Source organism: Carassius carassius, chromosome 8 (assembly GCF_963082965.1).
Source record: "Carassius carassius chromosome 8, fCarCar2.1, whole genome shotgun sequence".
Lineage (NCBI taxonomy): Eukaryota > Metazoa > Chordata > Actinopteri > Cypriniformes > Cyprinidae > Carassius > Carassius carassius.
Genome location: NC_081762.1, coordinates 12,944,737 through 12,965,767, shown reverse-complemented (window position 1 = coordinate 12,965,767; position 21,031 = coordinate 12,944,737). Strand labels below are relative to the sequence as shown.

The 21,031-nt window shown below is 36.5% G+C and overlaps 1 protein-coding gene and 1 long non-coding RNA gene across 2 annotated transcripts in view; both read right to left on the bottom strand.

Annotated features, from left to right (window-relative positions):
- Positions 1 to 7,735: 7,735 nt before the first annotated feature.
- On the bottom strand, positions 7,736 to 8,911 carry LOC132144719 (uncharacterized). Its single transcript, XR_009434388.1, has 2 exons — positions 8,806 to 8,911; positions 7,736 to 8,456 (listed from the first exon to the last, which is right to left on the bottom strand). It is a non-coding gene; the product is annotated as an uncharacterized LOC132144719 (long non-coding RNA).
- A 636-nt stretch (positions 8,912 to 9,547) lies between these two features.
- eif3hb (eukaryotic translation initiation factor 3, subunit H, b) overlaps positions 9,548 to 21,031 on the bottom strand; it is a 41,328-nt gene continuing 29,844 nt past the window's right edge. The window contains 3 exon segments of the mRNA XM_059555426.1: positions 9,548 to 9,627; positions 12,973 to 13,008; positions 13,011 to 13,136. Coding sequence (XP_059411409.1) covers positions 9,548 to 9,627; positions 12,973 to 13,008; positions 13,011 to 13,136 — 242 coding nt within the window.

The following is a 21,031-nucleotide window of genomic DNA, read 5'->3' as shown; positions in this document are numbered from 1 at the left end:
AACCGCAGGAGAAAGGTGACTCATTAAAATCACACCATCCTATTTCGGAGCACTATTGACGGAAGGTTCGGGTCATCTGGAGTCATCTTAAACCACCACAGCATAACACAGCACACGCTGGCCAAAACACACAAGAAACCAGCATAAGTCAGTCTAAAGCACTTATCTTAACACATGACACTAATGTGTCACAGACGATGAGAGGTCCTGATCAACCATGAAAACTTTTACAACAAAGCAACAGATTTTAGAGAGACAGGGTTGACACAGTATCCAGACGCGACATGACAAGTAATTTGTCAGTCCGCACCGAAACAGACAATTTATTCTGACAAGACAAGACGAGCTTCACATAATTAGTCTGTCTACACTAAAAAGAAACAATATATTAAGGCATGGTTCATCCCAAAAAAGAAAACTCATATTTACTCACCCTAATGTTGTTTCAAACTGGATCACTAAATTTCATTTATGGAACAAAAAGCATTTTTAATTTTAAATAATATTAGTTACTTCTCGTCAATATAATAATAAAAAAAATATTTTAAATCTATGAAACATGCATTTAAGTACTTACTTAATGAATTTTATTTATTTTTTTGAGTCAGATCTCAATGAATTGGTTGATTCGGTTCACAAAACTTAATGATTTAAGATTTGGACAGATCCGGTTTTTGAGTTCAGCTCACTCTGTGATCTAGCTGCATCAGTTAACAGCTCATTGGAGGAGAAGATCAAATAACAACTTATATTTTGGGGTGTTTTTTTTACAGAAAAAAATGAATGATTTTGAATATTTTATCAATTTTTAAGACTAAATGTAAGGTGACATGAACATAAAATAAACGAAATAAAAAATTACAATTAAATTTATACAAAATAATAAAATACAAATCTCAAGGGATTTGGTGTCCTTTTTGAAGATTGAACCATTCCTGTTTCATTGCAATTGCATAGAGAGAAAAGAAAGCAACCAGTGTATTATTCCATATTTCTCATTGTGTGATTCACAAAAGAAAATAAGTCTTACGGGTATCACTTATCACTCACTGCATTATGGCGTCATGTCTGGTAAGGATAAGCTCGAAAACACTGTGGGCTCACAGATACCCCTCTTATTCTACAAAAGCAACAGCGATCTTGCATTACTGGCATCAACCAGAGTGACGATTGGTTAGATTTATATAGAGGAAATGATCAGAGGCGTCCACTCTCTTTCCTGGCCAATTAAAGAGAGACTTGAGGCCAAACAGATTCCAATGATGTGTCCAGATCATTGAGTCAATGAAGTCCACCAGAGTGCTCTGGGACAGTGGATCATGGAGTTTAGTGGTTTGGGGAGCCACATTCAGGCCAGATGGAAGTCTAACACCACTCTATTGACAGCCATGATGGATTCGGCTCAACCCAAGGGGGCTGATTTTGTTTTCAGATTAAGTAGCTCCTGCCCAGCTTGAGTGTCCAAGCTTTGTGAAACAAAGATATATATATATATATATATATATATATATATATATATATATATATATATATATATATATATATATATATATATATATATATATATACACACACACACACTGTATATGAGTCTAAATCATTGTGGTAACTAAAGACATTGATGTGGATCTGGATGGCAACACACACAAACACACTATTTAAGGGAGCCAGAGAACCAGGGTGCCAAGAACATGAGAAAAGGTAGAGGAAAAGAGAAGAAAATAATAAAAGGAATAGAGAAGGGTTAGCACTGGACCCACCAGAGGGTTGAGCTCATTTTAAATTGGGGCTGTTGCCGCCCCAGACTTACAGATTCTCACACACCCACTCAAATTACATCCTCATGCCAAAATACTGTAAAACTCATAATTCTTTTTTCATTTAGCTAAAGAAAAAAAAATCAATTAAATTTCGCCCCCAGATGAGGGGTGAGCCTGCTGGGAAGGATGGGAGAGAGTAAGAGAAGGAGAGAGAGAGAAAGACAGGGGGGTATTGTGTTAGTAAGGCTGCAGTGGTTCAGTGTTTGCTTTGGTTTCTAGGGTAACACCAGACTGCAAAGAGATAACTTAAACAGATGTGGAGAACCCGACGGTGGGAGGGAGGGAGGGAGAGACAAAAAAAGAAATCAGGAAAAATAACGAAGCAGAAACCCACAGATAAATCCGCCTTGTCTGTGAGTGTTTCTGGTATTTTGGTGCTTAAAGAAAGAGCAAATCATGTCCAAAGAGAGAGAGAAGCAAGAGTCATTAAAAGAAAAGACAAAGGGGAAAAAAATGGAGCAAAAATATATAAGATTCATGAGATTTACTGATTTAAAAGAAAAAAAAGAGAGAAAAGTGTTTATAAACATGGATGGCAGGCATGCTTTTTTTTGACACTGTCACAGAGATAAAAACATTTCAAAAACATTTTTTCAAATTATTCTTAACTATTCAAGTATACAATTAGGGCTGTCAGAACTATGACATTTTGCGACAATTAATAAAAAATTATATGCAAAACTGTCTAGTTTTTTAATATATCTCATTTGCAGCATAACTTTAATACACACTGATTATTTCCTTTAAATGGTCCTATTATACTCTTTTACAAGGTCTTGATTTTGTTTTGGGGGTGTACTAGAACAGGCTCTCATAATAGGTTGTTCGAAAAACACTTTTTTTTCCACGTATTTTACATTATTACAACAGCTCTCTCCCCAGTCTGGCATGAACGGCTCGTATAGTTCCTGCATCAAATGAAGGCCCGTCTTCTGAAATATGAAATGCACTGTGATTGGTTACCTGCGCCAGTCTGTGTTGTGATTGGTTAGCTGGGCTAGTGTGTGTTGTGATTGGTTAGCTGGGCTAGTGTGTGTTGTGATTGGTTAGCTGGGCTAGTGTGTGTTGTGATTGGTTTGCTGGGCTAGTGTGTGTTGCGATTGACGCACTCGGCGCCTGGTCGGGAAATGTCATGCCCCTTATTGTTAAATAAAATATCTCCTTTTGAAGTGGACTTTGAGCTTTGTAACTTGCAGATATTTTTTTTATTCTCAAACAACAACATTACAGACTAACTAAAGTTGAAAAAGTGGAAAAGCATAATAGCACCCCTTTGAAGATTGTAAACAAAAAGTATTTAATAACAAGAATGTGATATTCCAAATATTTATTAAATAACTTTGATATACACTTTTACATGATAAAAAAAGTGTCATATGGCGATATCAATGATATAGCAACGCGATGACAGTTACTAGGGATGCACCAAATGTTCGCCAGTCTAAATTATTTGGCCAAAAATATCAAAAAGACATCAATTGTACCGAATAATGACATGATGCTTTCAAATAGTGGCAGGCACAAACGCAGCAAACCTGACGGCAGTGTGGAAGCATTTAAAACTTTCAGAGAAAGACGCAAAAATCAGTACAAGCACTAACAGTGGGAGACCATTTAGTACTGTTTCACACGTCTTTGATAAAAAGAGGAAGGGGTGGTTGTTGCTGGTTACTGTATGAAGATTAAAATTGTGAAATGGCCTTTATTAAATACACTACAGAACATTATGTTTTGTAATACACGCAAGAATTGCATGTTCAAACAGTGCTGCATTAGCTCGTTAGCCAGGGTTCAAAGTACAAACCGCGAGGGAAATCTGCACTGAAACTGCGTTACTTGACTGTTGCTCACTAATATTTTTATGAATTTTTATAAGGCATGTGACAATGTGATGTGTGCATCTTCGTAAAATTAGTAATGGGAATAATTTATAAATATGCTGCTGTCAACAAAAAGAAGCACTGAAGAATAAAAGCTCCATCAACATTCACAATAGTTAGTATTGAAATTTTACTGTTAACTGTTAAAATTAAAAAGACAATAATAAGGATAATAATTAAAACAGCTCTATTAATACATTTATTATAACATTCACACATAGTGTTCAAATTGGGATCTGTGATATTTTCTAATGTTTTTAAAAGAATTCGCTTCTGCTCAGCAAGGCTGCATTTATTTACATGCCTGATTCAAGACGGAGGTATCAAAAATAGCCACAAAATATTATTTTACTAACTTATTAATTTTAAGTTAAATTGTGCTTAGTTGGTATAATGTCTACTAAAATGTTAAAAAGGGTTCAGTGTTAAATTAGTATTTTTAAATTGTTGTTTTGTATTAGTGTACAATGTTTAAATTAATAATTTATTCTATGTAGTGTCAATTTAAATCATTTTACGTTTAATACTGGAGGCATCTCATCTCAAAGTTATTTGACATATTTGACCATCTTTTTTTAAAAAGTAACGTAATCGTTATTTTCACTGTTAATTGGCTACCTTTATAATGATGTAACTCAGTTACTATTTGTGAGAAGTAACTAGTGATTACTTTTAGAAACTTGCCCAACACTGGTCACTACTTTTTCACTACTTTTGCACTATAATGCTATTTGTGCCATTCAAATTATAACACCACAGGACTACTGGAATAAGAAAAGGTCATTTTTGGTTTAAAAGACTTTAGCATCTAAAATGCATTCTTTTTCTTAATTCACATACATGAATACTTAAAAAAGATATAACACTGGTTAATCTACACACGGGATGCATGGGTGTTTATGCATCCGTGTGTGAGTGCATGTGAACATCCAGTTTCAGAGAGGGAGGTAATTATGAATGTATTCTTTCAAGTCCTCAGCAGTGCAACGAAGGTTCCTCCTTTCATCTGGAAAAACCAAATCTGGTAGGCCAAATTATGAGAGACAAATTAAAAAGATAAAATTCCCTTTCTAGTCAGCAGAGAGAGACCTTCAAACCCCTCTTGGACCTTTGACAATTCAGAAAGCAGCGGCAAAAATTAATGTTTCTGTCCCAAAAAGCATCATCTCAACCATAGCTGCTCCGAAAATAATTAATAGATTAAAATGATAATTGGAAACTCAAACCTCCCCTCCCTTCTCCGCAGATCCTTGCAAGCTGTACAAGGCGGACAAATTTAAATTAAGAAAAAATGAGAGTGGAAAAGAAATGAAATAATAAAAGTGTGTGAAATATTGATAGCGTCTGATGTATTGTCTCATCTGCAAGATCACTGAGGGCCGGCCATGACAAACAGGGGAATTGAAGAAGAAAATTGACCAGCACAATGATCTATAGGAAACGATCATTCATAAAGCGAGCCGGCTCCTCTTTAAAGCGCCCGTATTAACATCTATTTCTCAATGTTGTATTCCACTCACTTCCAAAGTGCTGTTTATATGGAGCAAAACCGAATGAAACAATCCTTACTAAAAAACACTCAAATCGAAATAAGATAAAGGCAGCCATGCAAAATTGCTTGAATCTCCTGTATCTTTCCCAAAAACTGTGAGTGGATTGTCATTTTATCATTGAAGCTAATTTAGACTATATTTAAAGTGTCAATTATTATCCCCAAATCGAGTGCTTGTTTTAGCCACCTGACCTTATGTGCACTGAGTCAACAAGTGCTGCGAGTTTGCCCTTTGTTATGACCTATGCAAAACAGAGCTTATCTGTTTACACAAGAATACTCAAACCGAGCATCATTAAACCCTCAATGTCAACAGTCACAGAAAAGTGCAGGGTCTACAATTACATATAGTAAGGTTACCAAGACAGGTTCTTCACGATAACCATCCCTTTGAGGGTCAGAGGAAACTCGTTTGAATGTTTTCGAATAATTTTAGAATATTTTTTGCCACAAATGGGCCATAGTGTAGTTTGGGGTCTGTAAGAATTTTGATGTTCTATCCTATGCTCACCAAGGCTGCATTTATGTTATAAAAATACAGTGCTAAAAATTGCACAGTTTCATATTTTTATAACAGGTAAGCCATTACCTGTTTTTAAGCCATTACACCAGTCTTCTGTGTCACACGATCCGGTGCTGATTTGCTGCTTAAGTAACATTTCTTTTAATTATCAGTGTTGAAAACTGTGCTGATTAATATTTTTGTCAAATCTTTTTTGTAGGATTCTCTGACTAACAGAAAAGCATAAATTTTAACAGAAATATTTTGTATCATGCTTTAATTGTCACTAGATACATTTTCTTCTTGTTGAGTAATCATTCATTTAAAGGGGTCATGAACTGAAAAATCTAAATTCACTTTATCTTTTGACAAATAAGAGGTCACTGTACTATATAAACACCATGTAAGTTTTAAAACTCAAAACTTTGTCGTTCAGTCTAAAAACAGCTTATATTGAATCCAATCTGCCAAAAGGACAGCTTGTGGAATGTACCACTTTATGATGTAATAGTGTGGCTAAACACCGCCTCCGCGGAAGATGATCAACGCCTGCTTCTACATCACTGCCTGTTTAGCCCTGCCTACCGATTCTCTTCACTGCCTGTTAAGCTCTGCCTACCAATCCTACATTACTGCCGGCTTAGCCCCGCCTACAGATTCTACTTCACTGTCTGTTTAGCCCTGCCTACCAATCTTACATTACTGCTGGCTTAGCCCCGCCTACAGATTCTACTTCACTGCCTATTTAGCCCTGCCTACCAATCCTACATTACTGCCGGCTTAGCCCCACCTACAGATTCTACATCACTGCCTGTTTAGCCCCGCCTACCAATCCTACATTACTGCCGGCTCAGCCCCGCCTACAGATTCTACTTCACTGCCTATTTAGCCCTGCCTACCAATCTTACATTACTGCCTGCTTAGCCCCACCTATCGATTCTACTTCACTGCCTGTTTAGCCCTACCTACCAATCTTACATTACTGCCAGCTTAGCCCCGCCTACAGATTCTACATCACTGCCTGTTTAGCCCTGCCTACTAATCCTACATTACTGCCTGCTTTGCCCCGCCTACAGATTCTACATCACTGCCTGTTTAGCCCCGCCTACAGATTCTACATCATTGCCAGTTTAGCCCCGCCTACAGATTCTACATCACTGCCGGCTTAGCCCCGCCTACAGATTCTACTTCACTGCCTATTTATCCCTGCCTACCAATCTTACATTACTGCCTGCTTAGCCCCGCCTACCGATTCTACTTCACTGCCTGTTTAGCCCTACCTACCAATCTTACATTACTCCCAGCTTAGCCCCGCCTACAGATTCTACATCACTGCCTGTTTAGCCCTGCCTACTAATCCTACATTACTGCCGGCTATGCCCCGCCTACAGATTCTACATCACTGCCTGTTTAGTCCCGCCTACAGATTCTACATCACTGCCAGTTTAGCCCCGCCTACAGTTCTACATCACTGCCTGTTTAGCCCTGCCTACTAATCCTACATTACTGCCTGCTTTGCCCCGCCTACAGATTCTACATCACTGCCTGTTTAGCCCCGCCTACAGATTCTACATCACTGCCAGTTTAGCCCTGCCTACTAATCCTACATTAATGCCTGCTTTGCCCCGCCTACAGATTCTACATCACTGCCTGTTTAGCCAAGCCCGCTGATTCACAAATATACTGCAGTAGCGTAAATGTCAAGAGTGGCAAAGGCAGGTCTACGCAGAAACCAAAAGTTCCAGACCGCGTCATTAAGAACTCGGCCTTTGTTCTCTTCATTTTACTGTGGATTTGTTAATGAACAAGGCACAATTTGACGCAGGATTTTCAAAAAGATTGAAACTAAAAGACGATCCTGAAACTTTATATGTGGACCTCAGAGAACAATATAAAATAAAAAAACAAAGGCAGTTCATGACCCCATTCAATTAAATCTTACTGAAACGCAGTCCTCACAAAGACAAACTGAAACCGATGGAGTACTGCAAAACATGATTTAATAGCTGCCAGCAAATGTTTTCGGATGTTATTGTTGAAGACAGAATGACCTGCAGAATTGACATTTTGGTGACAGTGGTGCTTACAAAGGATGAATTTAGAAACAGATAGTGTTTTAGTACATAATAAAAACCCTTCCTAGAAATTGTGTCTTTAAATTCATCCCCACATTTATTCTGTCAGATCAAGGTAGGAGATGTCTAGCTTCTGTCAGAATGAGGAGTAAAGCTGCTTGTGAACTGTCATATTTGAATGTTCACTTTAAGTTCAAGAGCTAAAAGTCTGAGGACTGTCTAATGAACAGTTTCACTGTTAGCAAAATCCTTTTATTTAGATAGTCTGGCATGAAAGCCATTAAAAGCAGATGTCCTTTAGGAGCAAATCACCTGGGCGGCAATGACCTCTTCATTAGTCCTCATCAGAGATAAGTTACTGCTAATGAGAGCAAGCATCATAAGGAATATCTCAGCACTAGTATAAATTAACACATGTCCTCATTCGCATTAGGAAATACTGCACTTGTATAGTAATGCATGTGTGTGTGGTCAAACCTGCTGGAAAGGTTCAAGAGCTTGTGTTTGTCTGCAGTAGTGGATTTGTCCTCCAGCTCCCACAGCAGAACGTTGATGAGATGAGAGTTCTTGATGACAATGGGCACCTCCTCGAACATGTTCTCATAATCCACACTAGCCTTCTTCAGCCTGCGCACACAGAAAAGAGATTTTCATTGTCATTGATCCATTCATCCATTTTCAGAATCTGGAAGTGACCCCTGTCAAAGATTTGACATCACATTTTTGATAACAGCAAGCTACCACTCTGTCAATATGTCAATATGTCAAGTTTCAAGCAATTTTTACAGGCCATATTAAAAGTGAAACAGCTGTGCGATTTGACATAATCATGGCCAATTTGGAGGACCATTGGCCCAGTCAGATTTCACAGTGGGCCGGGCCACCCAGCATGACACTGAAATCAACAGACACCAATCAACAGACAAAAGGTGCTTGCTCATTATGTATAAAGAAAAATCATCACTAGTTTGCTTACTTTCACTACCTTTCTTTTGAACACCCTTTCTACTTCCTCCCAATCAGTTTCAGACTTTATCCCCCTCATTAGCATCTGCTTGTGGTCGAGTCTCTTGCAGTGTGGGAGTGAAAGGCAATGTGTAAACAAATCACTCTAATGAAATGATGAATTCAACTCTTCTTCATTACTAATCGATCCATTAGACAAGCACTCTAGGCTGATTAGACAACTGATTTCAAAAGGCAGTTTCTGTTTTCATGTTTTTTGGGGGGGTTTTTCAGATCAGAATTATAAGAGAATATCTCAAGCCAAACTACAAGGGAGACTGAAGTAAACAAGGGATTGGACCCTTTATCCAGAGTCTCAGCCAATCCATCATTTACCAATACAAAAATGCTAGATGTTGTCTACAACAATATATAATAACTTAACAGTTAAATAAAAAGTAAAAGAAAAAGGTTGTACAAATTATATTTAGAAATACATTTAGGAATAATATACATATATAAATAGAAAATATAATATAAAACAATATAATAAAATATAACATTATATATATATATATATATATATATATATATATATATATATATATATATATATATATATATATATATATATATATATACACACACACAGATTTGATATTCTGGTCATATTTTTTTGAACTAAGTCACTCACACACATACACACCCACACATTAGTCCATCTGCATTAATTTCATTGATTTAAAGGCTTACCCATCTGCTGAGAAGTCCTTCTATTTACAGATCTCTATGAGTTTTGGGGTCAACCTGCAGGCTTTCAAGCACAAAGAACCCCGGGCTGTCTTGATGAGATCTACAGAGAAACAGAACCAGAGACAAAACATAAATAGTCTTTCTGAAGATAGCAAACCAACCAAAGTGTCCTGACTTGCTCAACACAGGGTACTATCTATAAGCTTCAAAAACAATAAACACTGTAGCAAGACCAAAATACAAAAGGCAGTAAAGGCTGTTTTGACAACCGTATGAAAGGTCAAATTGAAGATATGAAGTTTGAAAAGATGCAGTATACGTTAATCTACCAAGGGAACAGAACTGTCAGCAAGTCAAAGTGGATTAATCTCACTGACAGAAGGCTGACATTTTGAGTGTAAAAAAATAAATAAATTCATTAATGTTCTGTCGAAGATGGGCAAAACTTGTCAGTCAACTCTGTCCATTATCCATTATCCAAAGACAGGATTTATACCACGGTTCTGTTCTGATATTAAATGCATTTAGACACCGTGGAAAGATGATCTTGAAACTCCCCAAATGACATAAAAATGGCAATCTAAAACAACTCAAGGAGATCTCAAGATCTGCTTAGACACAGGTAAGATTCAGTTAGTCTTCTCCAAGTCCCTGTTGAAATGGAGTGGACTGAATCAATAATGTATTTAAGCACCACTTCTGAATGCATCCACAATGCTTTTTGCAACAACAGTGTACGCAACTTTAAATGACAAAAACAAAACACAAATACAGACATAAGCAAAAGTGCATAATGAAAATAGATCGGCACAAAATTTGACTGGTGCTGGTCACTGTGATGCTCAAAGAGGTTTTTAAGTGTTGCATTGTGGTTTCTAAAATTTTGAGTGGTTTTTAGTGTATTGCTAAGTGGTTTCTAGGATACCACCACCCACCAAAATCTCTGACTTGTGTAGTGTATTATGCTATGATAATGAGAATATAGCTTATATAATTATTTGTATTGATTTCAAATTTCGGACCCAACTGTCTTTGTTTGTCTGTTTTTTTGTTTGTCTGTATGTTTGTCAGCTAAACATACAGTCATTACATTTCCTAAAAAAAAAAAAAATGCTAAGAATTTCTCAAATGCACAACACATCATTTGAAACAAAATAAAAAATATCAATTTAGAAAAACAGGATAATTTTTCACTATTTTTTAACCATTTTTGACTATATAGCATATGCATAAAACCAAGCTCTAATTTTTTACTCTGCCATTTCTAAAATGTGCATAAAATCAAGCTCTCAGTAATAACATTGCCTAATCATTCCTCAAATTTCACTGAACATATAATATATAATATAAAATAATACTATATAATACTATATATAAATATATATATATAAATAAATATATATATATATATATATATATATATATACTACAAATACTAGAAACTGAATAATGAATGCCATAAAATGACATGATACATCAGAAAAAATTCACTTCATGTCCTTTACTATATATAAAAAAAACAAAAACAAAAAAACACCTAGTACCTGAGAGCCAGAAGAACATATGAAACCATGTCTATCAAGTCTCACAGTTTGTGGACCCATTGGCCCTCTGAATGCTTTCATTGTTCATGTGGAGAGTGTGCTTGGTGCAGGGTGGGGTTTCTGGCAGCTGCTAGGTGTCTGATATATTTTTAGTGAGGAGCGCCTGCTTGCCACCACAAGGAGGAGATTGAACAAACACTCTGATAGGGATCCACATCTGGCCTGAGGGGGAAGTCTGAGGAAAGTTACAGACAGCGTGGACCACGGGACTGAGAAACGGACAGGGGCGTGAATGAAGGAGGGGTGCGAAGAACAGTCAAAGTTTGATGTTTACGTTTTCATCCAAATCCGCACTGGAATCAGAGTCTGTTTACACCGCTGCTGTCCCAGTTAGGTCGGCGAGTGGAGGTGTACAACCTTTGTTTGTGTGTGTTCAAGGAAAAAGATCTGGCTGCTGTTAATGCAGCTTGTCTGATGATTCCTCCGTCCTCGTGCCGCCATCGGCCCATCAACATCTGCGATGGGTGGTGTCTGCGCCGGTGGATAAGGGGGTGTCCGGGTCCTGAATCCACTCCTGAAGGTACACATCAGCTCTGCGATAGCAGGCTAAATAAACAGAGGGGAGGAAACCCTGTCTAGACGAGGCTGCTGCCGGGCCCGCTACGCACACCAGCCTCCTGTTTACACAAGGGGGGAATGCTGTCCACAGCCAAGAAACGATGGGGAAGAGAGAGGCGGAGAGAGAGAGAATGGAAAGTGGTAGAGCAAAGCAGTGCAGTAGGAAAGAAGTGTGTGTTTGTGTGTGTGTGTGTGTGTGTGTGTGTGTGTGTGTGTGTGTGTGTGTGTGTGTGTGTGTGTGTGTGTGTGTGCACGCGCATATACAACAGAAATAGAGATAGGGAAGTCCAGAGGGGAAAAAAAGCAAAGAGCAAGGTGATACCATAAGGACAGCTACATACCTGAGACACAATATCTATACTGTATATGCACATCGTTTTCCCATTATTCGAATAAACCAAAAGATTTTCTGGAAATACTGGTAAAGTTCTTAACATTTTTAGTCATTTCGGAATTTGGACAGTGAATATAACAAGTTTATTCATGTCCACCTTAACACGAAAGCATGTGATGAATTGCAAAATATTTACAGTAGGAAATTTACTAAATATCTTCATGGAACATGATCTTTATTTAATATCCTAATGTTCTGTGGGATAAAAGAAAACACTATAAAAGTTTTGCCTTTTGCTACAAATATACCCATGCTACATAAGACAGGTTTTGTGGTCCAGGATCACAAACGTTAGTAGAAAACAAAGTGAGTCTCACTCATTTCAAATGTGTTTTTTCTTTATATATATATATATATATATATATATATATATATATATATATATTTCACAGTTGTTTTAATGTAAAATCACTAAGAAAATGCCTTTGATTCAGTGCCACATGATTCTTCAGAAAATAATTATATTTTGTTGACAGATTTGGGGCTCAATAAGCATTTCTTGTTATTGCAAATGTTGAAAACAGTTGTGCTGCTTAGTATTTGTGTGGAAATTGTGATACATTTTCAAGATTGTTTGGTCAATAAAAAGTTTAAAAGAACAGCATTTATTTTAAATAAAAAAATTCTGCTGATATTGAAAAAATAAGTTTCTATGCACATTTATGCATTTTTAGGTGACAAACCGGGAAAAAGAAAATGTGCTTTCTGTGGATAATGAAACTATTTCATTGGAAAAAAAGTAAAATTAGTAAAAATATATATATATATTTAGGTTCTTTTGCTGTTCTAGGAGCTTTGAAATAGCTGAAATAATTTGTCAAAAAGGATATGGACAAACATTTTATATGCACATTCTGCCTTACAGAGACAAAGATTGAGCGAAACCTACCATATATAAGCACAACTGACTCTTCGATGGCGTGTAGCTGAACTGAGAGTCCAGAAGGGCCCGGCTGACAAAAGAACCATAGAAAGTTGACTGACACCAACCCACATGAAGATGATCAATGTTTACATGGTGCAATCTTCTCATCATCTCCATCTGACACTGAACTACAAGAGAAAAGAGAGAGAAATGGCTTCAGGATGAGGGAGAAGGCTCATCAGGATGATGTTGTTATTTCTCAATTGCACATTTTGCTTGACGATTATTGTCTCTCTCATTATGTGTTGCTCTGAGCAGCTCTTCACCTGAACAATAATAGGTCACAGTCACAACAAACAACGAGGACATGCAAAGTGCATTGAGAGGGAAAATATTTTACAGATAAAATCATGCCCGCTTTGTTTAATTGTCAGTTAAAAAGCTGTTAAAGGTAATAATTCACCTGCCCTGGAACCTGGGGACCAATATTCAACAAATATGAGATTTTAGCTGTGAAGATCAATATTTCTTAATTGAAGATTATGATATTTTGATCAATACAGAATTGCTTTAAATCTGGAATCAGGTCCGGTGACTGTGGAGGCCAGGTCATCTGGTGCAGCTCCCCATCACTCTCCTTCTTGGTCAAATAGCCCTTGATGCCTTCAGTGTGAATCTACAATTATCATAGTCATGAAAATAAAGAAAACTCTTTGAATGAGAAGGTGTGTCCAAACTTGTGGTCTGTACTGTATATATATATACACACACATATATATATATATATATATATATTCTATCATTATTATTTTTGAAAATAATTTCAGAAAAATTAAGTATTTTTTACATTAGGTTTATTTCATCTTCACTGACATCCTGTGGTCACTGAACGCTTCAGCCATATGAAAAGACAGGATCAATATCCTGTTAAACTCAAAACTTTAAAACCTATATTCACAATTTAGCATAATATTCACTTAATATTCAGAAGGATTTTAGGATAAAGTTACGATAACTGAGGAAAACCAAAGGAAGATCAAGGTAATCTTATTTGAATCCACAAATGATTAAATAGCAGTCTGTTCATGCTCAGTGTATAAATCGTCTGTGCTTCGGTGCCATGTAAAAACACATCCTTTTCTTTTCTAGCATATGCACCATGAGCTTTTGAGTAAAAACCCTCTCTGACAGAACTCAGACAACCTCGATGGGGTTTTTAATGCTTAAATGAAATGGATTTGAAGTCTTGGACATTCAAGACCTCTGTTAGCAGTCCAATCTCACTGTAAGTATAGCCAGTGATGCACTGTTTAATACTGTAGCATAGTGAATTGATATTAAACATTAAATTTCTGTCTGGAAGAAAGAGTTATGCTCTGTAATTAAACTCAACAGCTTGTATGTGACCGAATGATCAACAAAGTGAGTGTAAAAAAAACTTAAAGAAGATACACAATAGGTCAATGTTACTAAAAAGAATATTTTGACAAGCTGATAATAAATTGGCCGAGCCCAAGAGTCTTAAAATTCTCTTGCAAAGGGCATGTTGTAGAGGGCTTCGAAAACTCATATTTGTCCATCCCTAGTGTACAGTAAGATCACAGAAATATCTGTGCAAGTACACAAACTTTCAGGACAGACATGCACTTACGGAGCACTGGGCTTCCTGTCAACCCTGGAAACTTCGACCCAAACACGGCCAGATTTGGTACTACAGACAGCGATAAATGTACGAACACAGACACATTAACTCCTCGGCTTAGCTGGACAACAATTTCCACTCTCGTGTGCCAAGCCAGAATCCTGATGTCCCGAAAATACCTCCTCTGACAATTCAAAGGCCATTCAGTTTTATCCCGAATGCAAAAGGGAGATAGCAGGATTATTAACAGAGGAAAGACATCGAGGATGAACATAACAAGGGTCTTCATTTTATTAAAACAGCCAGTGTGTCTCATAAGGTACATTAAATAAGAAGTGGTCCGCTCTCATGAGAAAACATCTGTGATATGAAGACTAGCCGTAGGATGGAAGGCAACAGTAACTCAAAAAATTAAAACTAATCAAATGGTTGATCCTTTAAGGGGGGCTCTCTAAAAGGAAATGTGTGTGAAAAGAGGGTTGGAGGGGACGAAAACAAATGACTCTTTTAGAGTGGATACAAAACGGACTTCAAAAGCAGTGAAAATTGTGTGCATTCCAGTACACGGGACAGTTTTAAAACCACAAACCAGAATTTGCAAGGACAAATGAGTTGCATGAGAATAAAGAAGAAGAAAAAAAACGGAAAAGATGTAAAAAGAAAAAGAGAGACAAAACGAACAAACCCAAACCCCCTAAAACACATGAAACAACAAAACAAAAAACAAGATAATGAGAGTCTTGCTGATGGGATCCTGTAATTAGATGGATTTTCATACAGGAAAAAACACCACCCTAAGAAAAAAAAAACCAAAGCCAAACCCAACAGATTTTTTGCATGGAAGATTATTTTTTTCACTATCCGAGACCTCGTATTAACTTTTTGACTTCTTCTGTGGACACTTCAAATGTTGTGGATTACAAACAGATAAAAAGAGGCCTAAAAATGGCAGAACTGCACAGCAATGTTAGCGCCTCAATTTCAAAATGCTAATGTTAAGGTAGTACCAAAAAAAGAAATGATCAAAGACATCAAATTAAACAGTACAGCATCATCACTCTTTATCACCTCAAGGTCAAAGTAGAAGGCAGAGTGTATTTTGGGTTGTGTAAATATAATAGCCACGGCTTTTGTCTGTACTTGAATCATGCGGCTTGTTACAGAAAAATGTGCTATATTCCAAGCAAACTGGACTAACAATTTTCACCTAGCAAACCATAAAACTATGAATATGATATTCTAGACAAGTGCCGGTATTCTGTAATGCGATATATCACGATAATGAATATGCACGATATTGTCATCGTGGGCACTTCAAAATACAAATAATAATAAATTATTAAAAATTATTCTGAATTTTGAGTGCATTTTAAGAATATTTTTCACATCAACTGGTTAAATGCACAAGTGCACTTTCACTCTCTGACAGCAGATGGCGCTGAACAGCACAAATGCAGCTGTTACCCTGGAAACCCTATAAACAAACAAACAGCTGCGCTACTTTGTTTCTGAAACGTATTTAAATTGTTTTTAAAAAGCCATTCAGATTTGTGTATTTGCTATGGTGTTCATTACAGCGCCAAACAGGCTACTTAAATATTTAGACTTAACTCTTTCCCCGCCATTGACGAGTTATCTAGTCTTTTAGAAGACAAGGTTTCCCCGCCAAAGACAAGTTTTTTAATTACACATCTTCTGAACGATTACAAAGCCTGCTGAACAAAAACACACATGAACAGGACGGAGAAACAAGCAATCTCTTATGTAAACAGATGCATATGAAAAATTATGCAATCATCAGCAATAGACAGCATATAAATGAAAACGGCATAATGTTACGGAGTAAAATGTTGATCCAGGAAGTGGTAATGTTATGTTTGTGCAAGCTTTGGCGCTATTGATAAACGTGATTTACTGGATTAATGCTAATCCTACTGAATATTATCCAGATGTAGTTTTTGATAAAAAAATAGATTTTCTCACCTTTTTTGCTCAAAACTACAACTTTTTATGAAACCTACCTATATTTAAGTGTTGATAAAAAAAAAAAAAACAATGCTATAAGCATTGAGCAATAATACGATATTTTTTTGGTTTGTTTAAAAGTAAAACTTTTGGTGCATTGCACATTTAAATATTAATACAGCAAAATATACTGGAAGCCATAACTTTTTAGTGAAAATCATCAAAATCGCTGACTGTGGCTGGCAAGTTTTTTCAAAAATGCTGACGAGGAAAGATTTAATAGCCTTTTCATTGAAAAAAAAAATAAAAAGTTTACAATTTACGCTGGACTACAACATGCCCTAATTATTGTTTGATTCTTCATTGTTTTGTCCCACTTATATATATATATACACACACACACACACACACACACACACACACACTTCATTCATTAGTTAATTCATTAGTAAACAAACTCCCAATAATTTTTATCTAAACATTCATTAATCATAGGTAATTCCAATATTTAACAATACATTGTTAAAATCAAAATTTGCAACTGTGTTATTTAATGAAGTTGTATTTGTTTTTACAAAGACTAATAAATTCTGTAGCAAATGTAGCTATTGCTCATTGTTAATGTTTATGCATTAACTAAGGTTAACTCATGAGACTTTATTGTAAAGTAACACCTATTGGTCTTTATAACTCCTTTGCACTTTAATCTTTGTAAAATTTTATATTTTTTTCTGTATTGCTTTATTGTATTTAAATGTTCAGTTATTTTTATTATAAGAAAAAAGTTATTTAACCTGTCATACTGTATTATTACAACACAAACAACCACTCAACATGTTAGCAACATGATAAAAACCACTCAAAACATGTTAGTAATCCAACGGAAACGCCTTGTTAACCATATTATGGTGGTGATTCACTTATATACATAAAAGTATTATTTTTGTTTATATGTTTTGTATCCAAATTAACTAAAAGGAAACCAAAAAGTACTTTCCATCCCAGAATCTTACTTTTACAGGAACAGTCTCAGATCATTTACAACTATATAGTCATCTAAAAGTAACCTTAACACAACCTCAAGCTAAATTTAATTCTAATACTAATGACCATGGCGTAAAGGCGTATATATATATATTTATATTAAAAACAGGCCTGTGTTGTGCTAATCAGCTCAGTGAGACACTGGGGCCACTGGTTTATGGAAAGGTTCAGCTCACATAGGCCCCATCCCAAATGGCACCATAGTCTACACTTTGTAAAATGGCCTACTGGGTAATAGTCCGCTGTGAAGACCACATCAATGCAAAAGGGCACATTGTGCCATTCGTGAGCACCTTAAAATGTCAAACGGGACGCCCCATGGCCGCAAATCCACATCAAGTGCGGCATTTGGGACAGGGAGCACAGTAATTCTGGGATAGGCTTGAATGTATTTTATTTTAGATACTGATGAAAAGTATCATTATGTCCGAATTTGTAAGTCAAGAAGCTATTCTTTTTTTTATAAAATAGAATATTTTAAATAATAATTAGTGATAGAAATTCAGTGGTTAACAAATACATAATAATTATAAATATAACATTTACTGGATGGATGATGTGTTCAAAATACGCTAAATAACCCCTTTTTCTTAATAAAATAGAACATTTGGAATGATAATTGGCGATAAATATTCAAAGATTTTTCACTGAAAGATTTCCTGGCTGATTAAAATGTTCAGAATATGCAAAACAAACCAGTTTTTCATCTATAAAATAGAACATTTTGAAAGATAACTGGTGATAATTATTCACTGATTATCAACAAATGAACAATGATGATTATTTAAACATTTATATGCTAAATAAAATGTGCAAAATGAACCTGGCCACTACAGAACTAGTGTTTTTTTTTCTTTTTTATACAGATGTGTCGCTTTATCATGTTCTGGATAAATAAGGACAGGATCACAGGTGACACATGTCATCTGCAGGCAAGTTCTCCACACGCTGAAACCTGGGACAGATGCTACAGCCCAGCACCTGGAGTACTAATGAGAGGAGCCATCTCACTCTTGTTCCCTCTACACTCCCGTCTCGATCTCTTGGTCCTTTTCTTCATTTCTTTTACATGGCTTCTGTCTCACTTGTTAGATAAATTCAGACAGTGACAGCTTGTCAGGTCTCTGCAACAGGGTAGGATAGCCCAGAAAAATGTGTGAAGATCTACTTCCCCGAAAGGCATGCAAATTCAAGATCTCAGCACACTTTTTGTTAAACATTTTTCTGCTTAAGATTTTTGTAAAAACCATCATATATATTTTTTGTAATTCTTTGATTAGTAGAAAGTTCAAAAGAAAAGAAATTATTTTAAAATGAATTTTAACATAAAACTATAGACTATATAGACATAGACTATAATGCCATGTATTAATCAATGTATTTCTTGCTTGGTGAAGTAAAGTATTTATTATATATATTTTAAGTATTTCTCTTAACAAATAAACTGATAATTATTTTGGGATAAGCCTAAGATTACATTTACAGTGTTACTAAATTTGCAGAGTTTTTAAAAATAACTGAGCATTAGAAGACTTTCAAAATTTGAAAGTGAAAGTGATGTGACATTCAGCCAAGTATGGTGACCCATACTCAGAATTCATGCTCTGCATTTAACCCATCCAAAGTGCACACACACAGAGCAGTGAACACACACACACACACACACTGTGAACACACACCCGGAGCAGTGGGCAGCCATTTATGCTGCAGCACCCGGGGAGCAGTTGGGGGTTCGGTGCCTTGCTCAAGGGCACCTAAGTCGTGGTATTGAAGGTGGAGAGAGAACTGTACATGCACTCCCCCCACCCACAATTCCTGCCGGCCCGAGACTCGAACTCACAACCCTTCGATTGCAAGTCCGACTCTCTAACCATTAGGCCACGACTTCCCTTGCAATTTAATGCAAAAACACAGCAATAAATTTAAAAAAATCTAATAACCAGTACGTTGTCAATAAATTGTTCATCTTTTACATCCTCTCTTATCGTTTAAAACTTGTAGAACTTGCTTTTTTCTGTAGAACACAAAGAATTTATGTTCACAGGAGATTTCAAGCTCCAAAAATCCTTATTTCTGTAACCAATGCTGACTTTTTTTTTCAAAGAGTGATATATATATGAGCTATTTAATAATGAACATCATAAATCAGGTTCATATATATATATATAGTTCCTGTTAGGATGTCACAAACACATTAGAATTAACAGGCATGGGTTTCTGATTCTATACTATAAGATTTAGCTTATATTGACTTCAAAACGGCTACACCAGCAATAAATATATCCCCATAGCTCAAAAAACTTTGACCTTTGGTTTTCTTCACGCACTTCTCCTGTCTCTTGAGCCTACAATTCCACAGCTAACGTCACACAAGCCGTTATGCATTTACGGTCTACTCTACTATGTTCTTCTATGTTCGTCCTTTGATAAGAACTTTCAGCAGCAGAAATAGCAGACCTGTCAAAGCTGAAGTCATACTTGCACTTTGTACCGATCTAAACAAGGATGTGAAGCATTAAAGACACTATTCATGTTTAAAAAAAAAAAAGAAAAAAAGCACAGCGGCGTAGAAAGCTGGCGTTTAGCTAAAGAGCTATAGCGCCATCTAGCGTAAGCACTTTTTCTGGTCATGTCCTAAATAAACCATAACTCTATTCTTCTAAATCTGTATGATCTGCAGGCAATCACCGACACACAGATGTAAACACACGAACAAGCAAGTAATAAGCAGGGCAAATAAAACAAACAAGCCTGCTACTGGTTTCCATAATTCATAAAATACGGCATAAATTGAATCTTAATCAAACAGGAGACATTCCTGGCTGTTTGGCTAAGGTCTTAAGCTTGACACGGCCCGTACATGTCTCTCAACAAAGACACAGTGTCAATACATCCCAACGCTTAATAACATCACATCCCGAGGCCTTTCTCTCTGCTAGGCAAGCTGAACTAAGCTGTTGTAACCCCTTCAGCTATCTGACCGCCTCGGTGCACGCTACGCCCCTCGGGAAGCGGGAGGTGTATCTGTCTCTCTCTCCATTACTCCATGGTCCCTGCCTCCTAATTACACCAGAGGAATCATCTACACCAATCTGTCAATCATATTTCCGATGAGCAGCAAGGCATTGCTTCTGCCCTGAAGAGATGGAGAAGGAAAGAGAGCTAAAGAAGATCGACACCTCCCTGGTGGGCTCTGTAAGCTCGAATGGAAGAGGTGTGTGTCTGCTGTCTGTGTGTTCATACATCCCCTTTACTGCTGTTCTTTGATCTAGTTATATTTATTATTTTGATTCAAGATCATAGTCATAAATCAAAGGGTGTGAGCACTGTGATGGAAAGAACAACAAAGAGATGCATCAGTCAAAAAAGATGTGCAGAAACGCTGCAGATATACATGTGACAGCTATTGATTAAAACCAGAGAAGCTAGAAG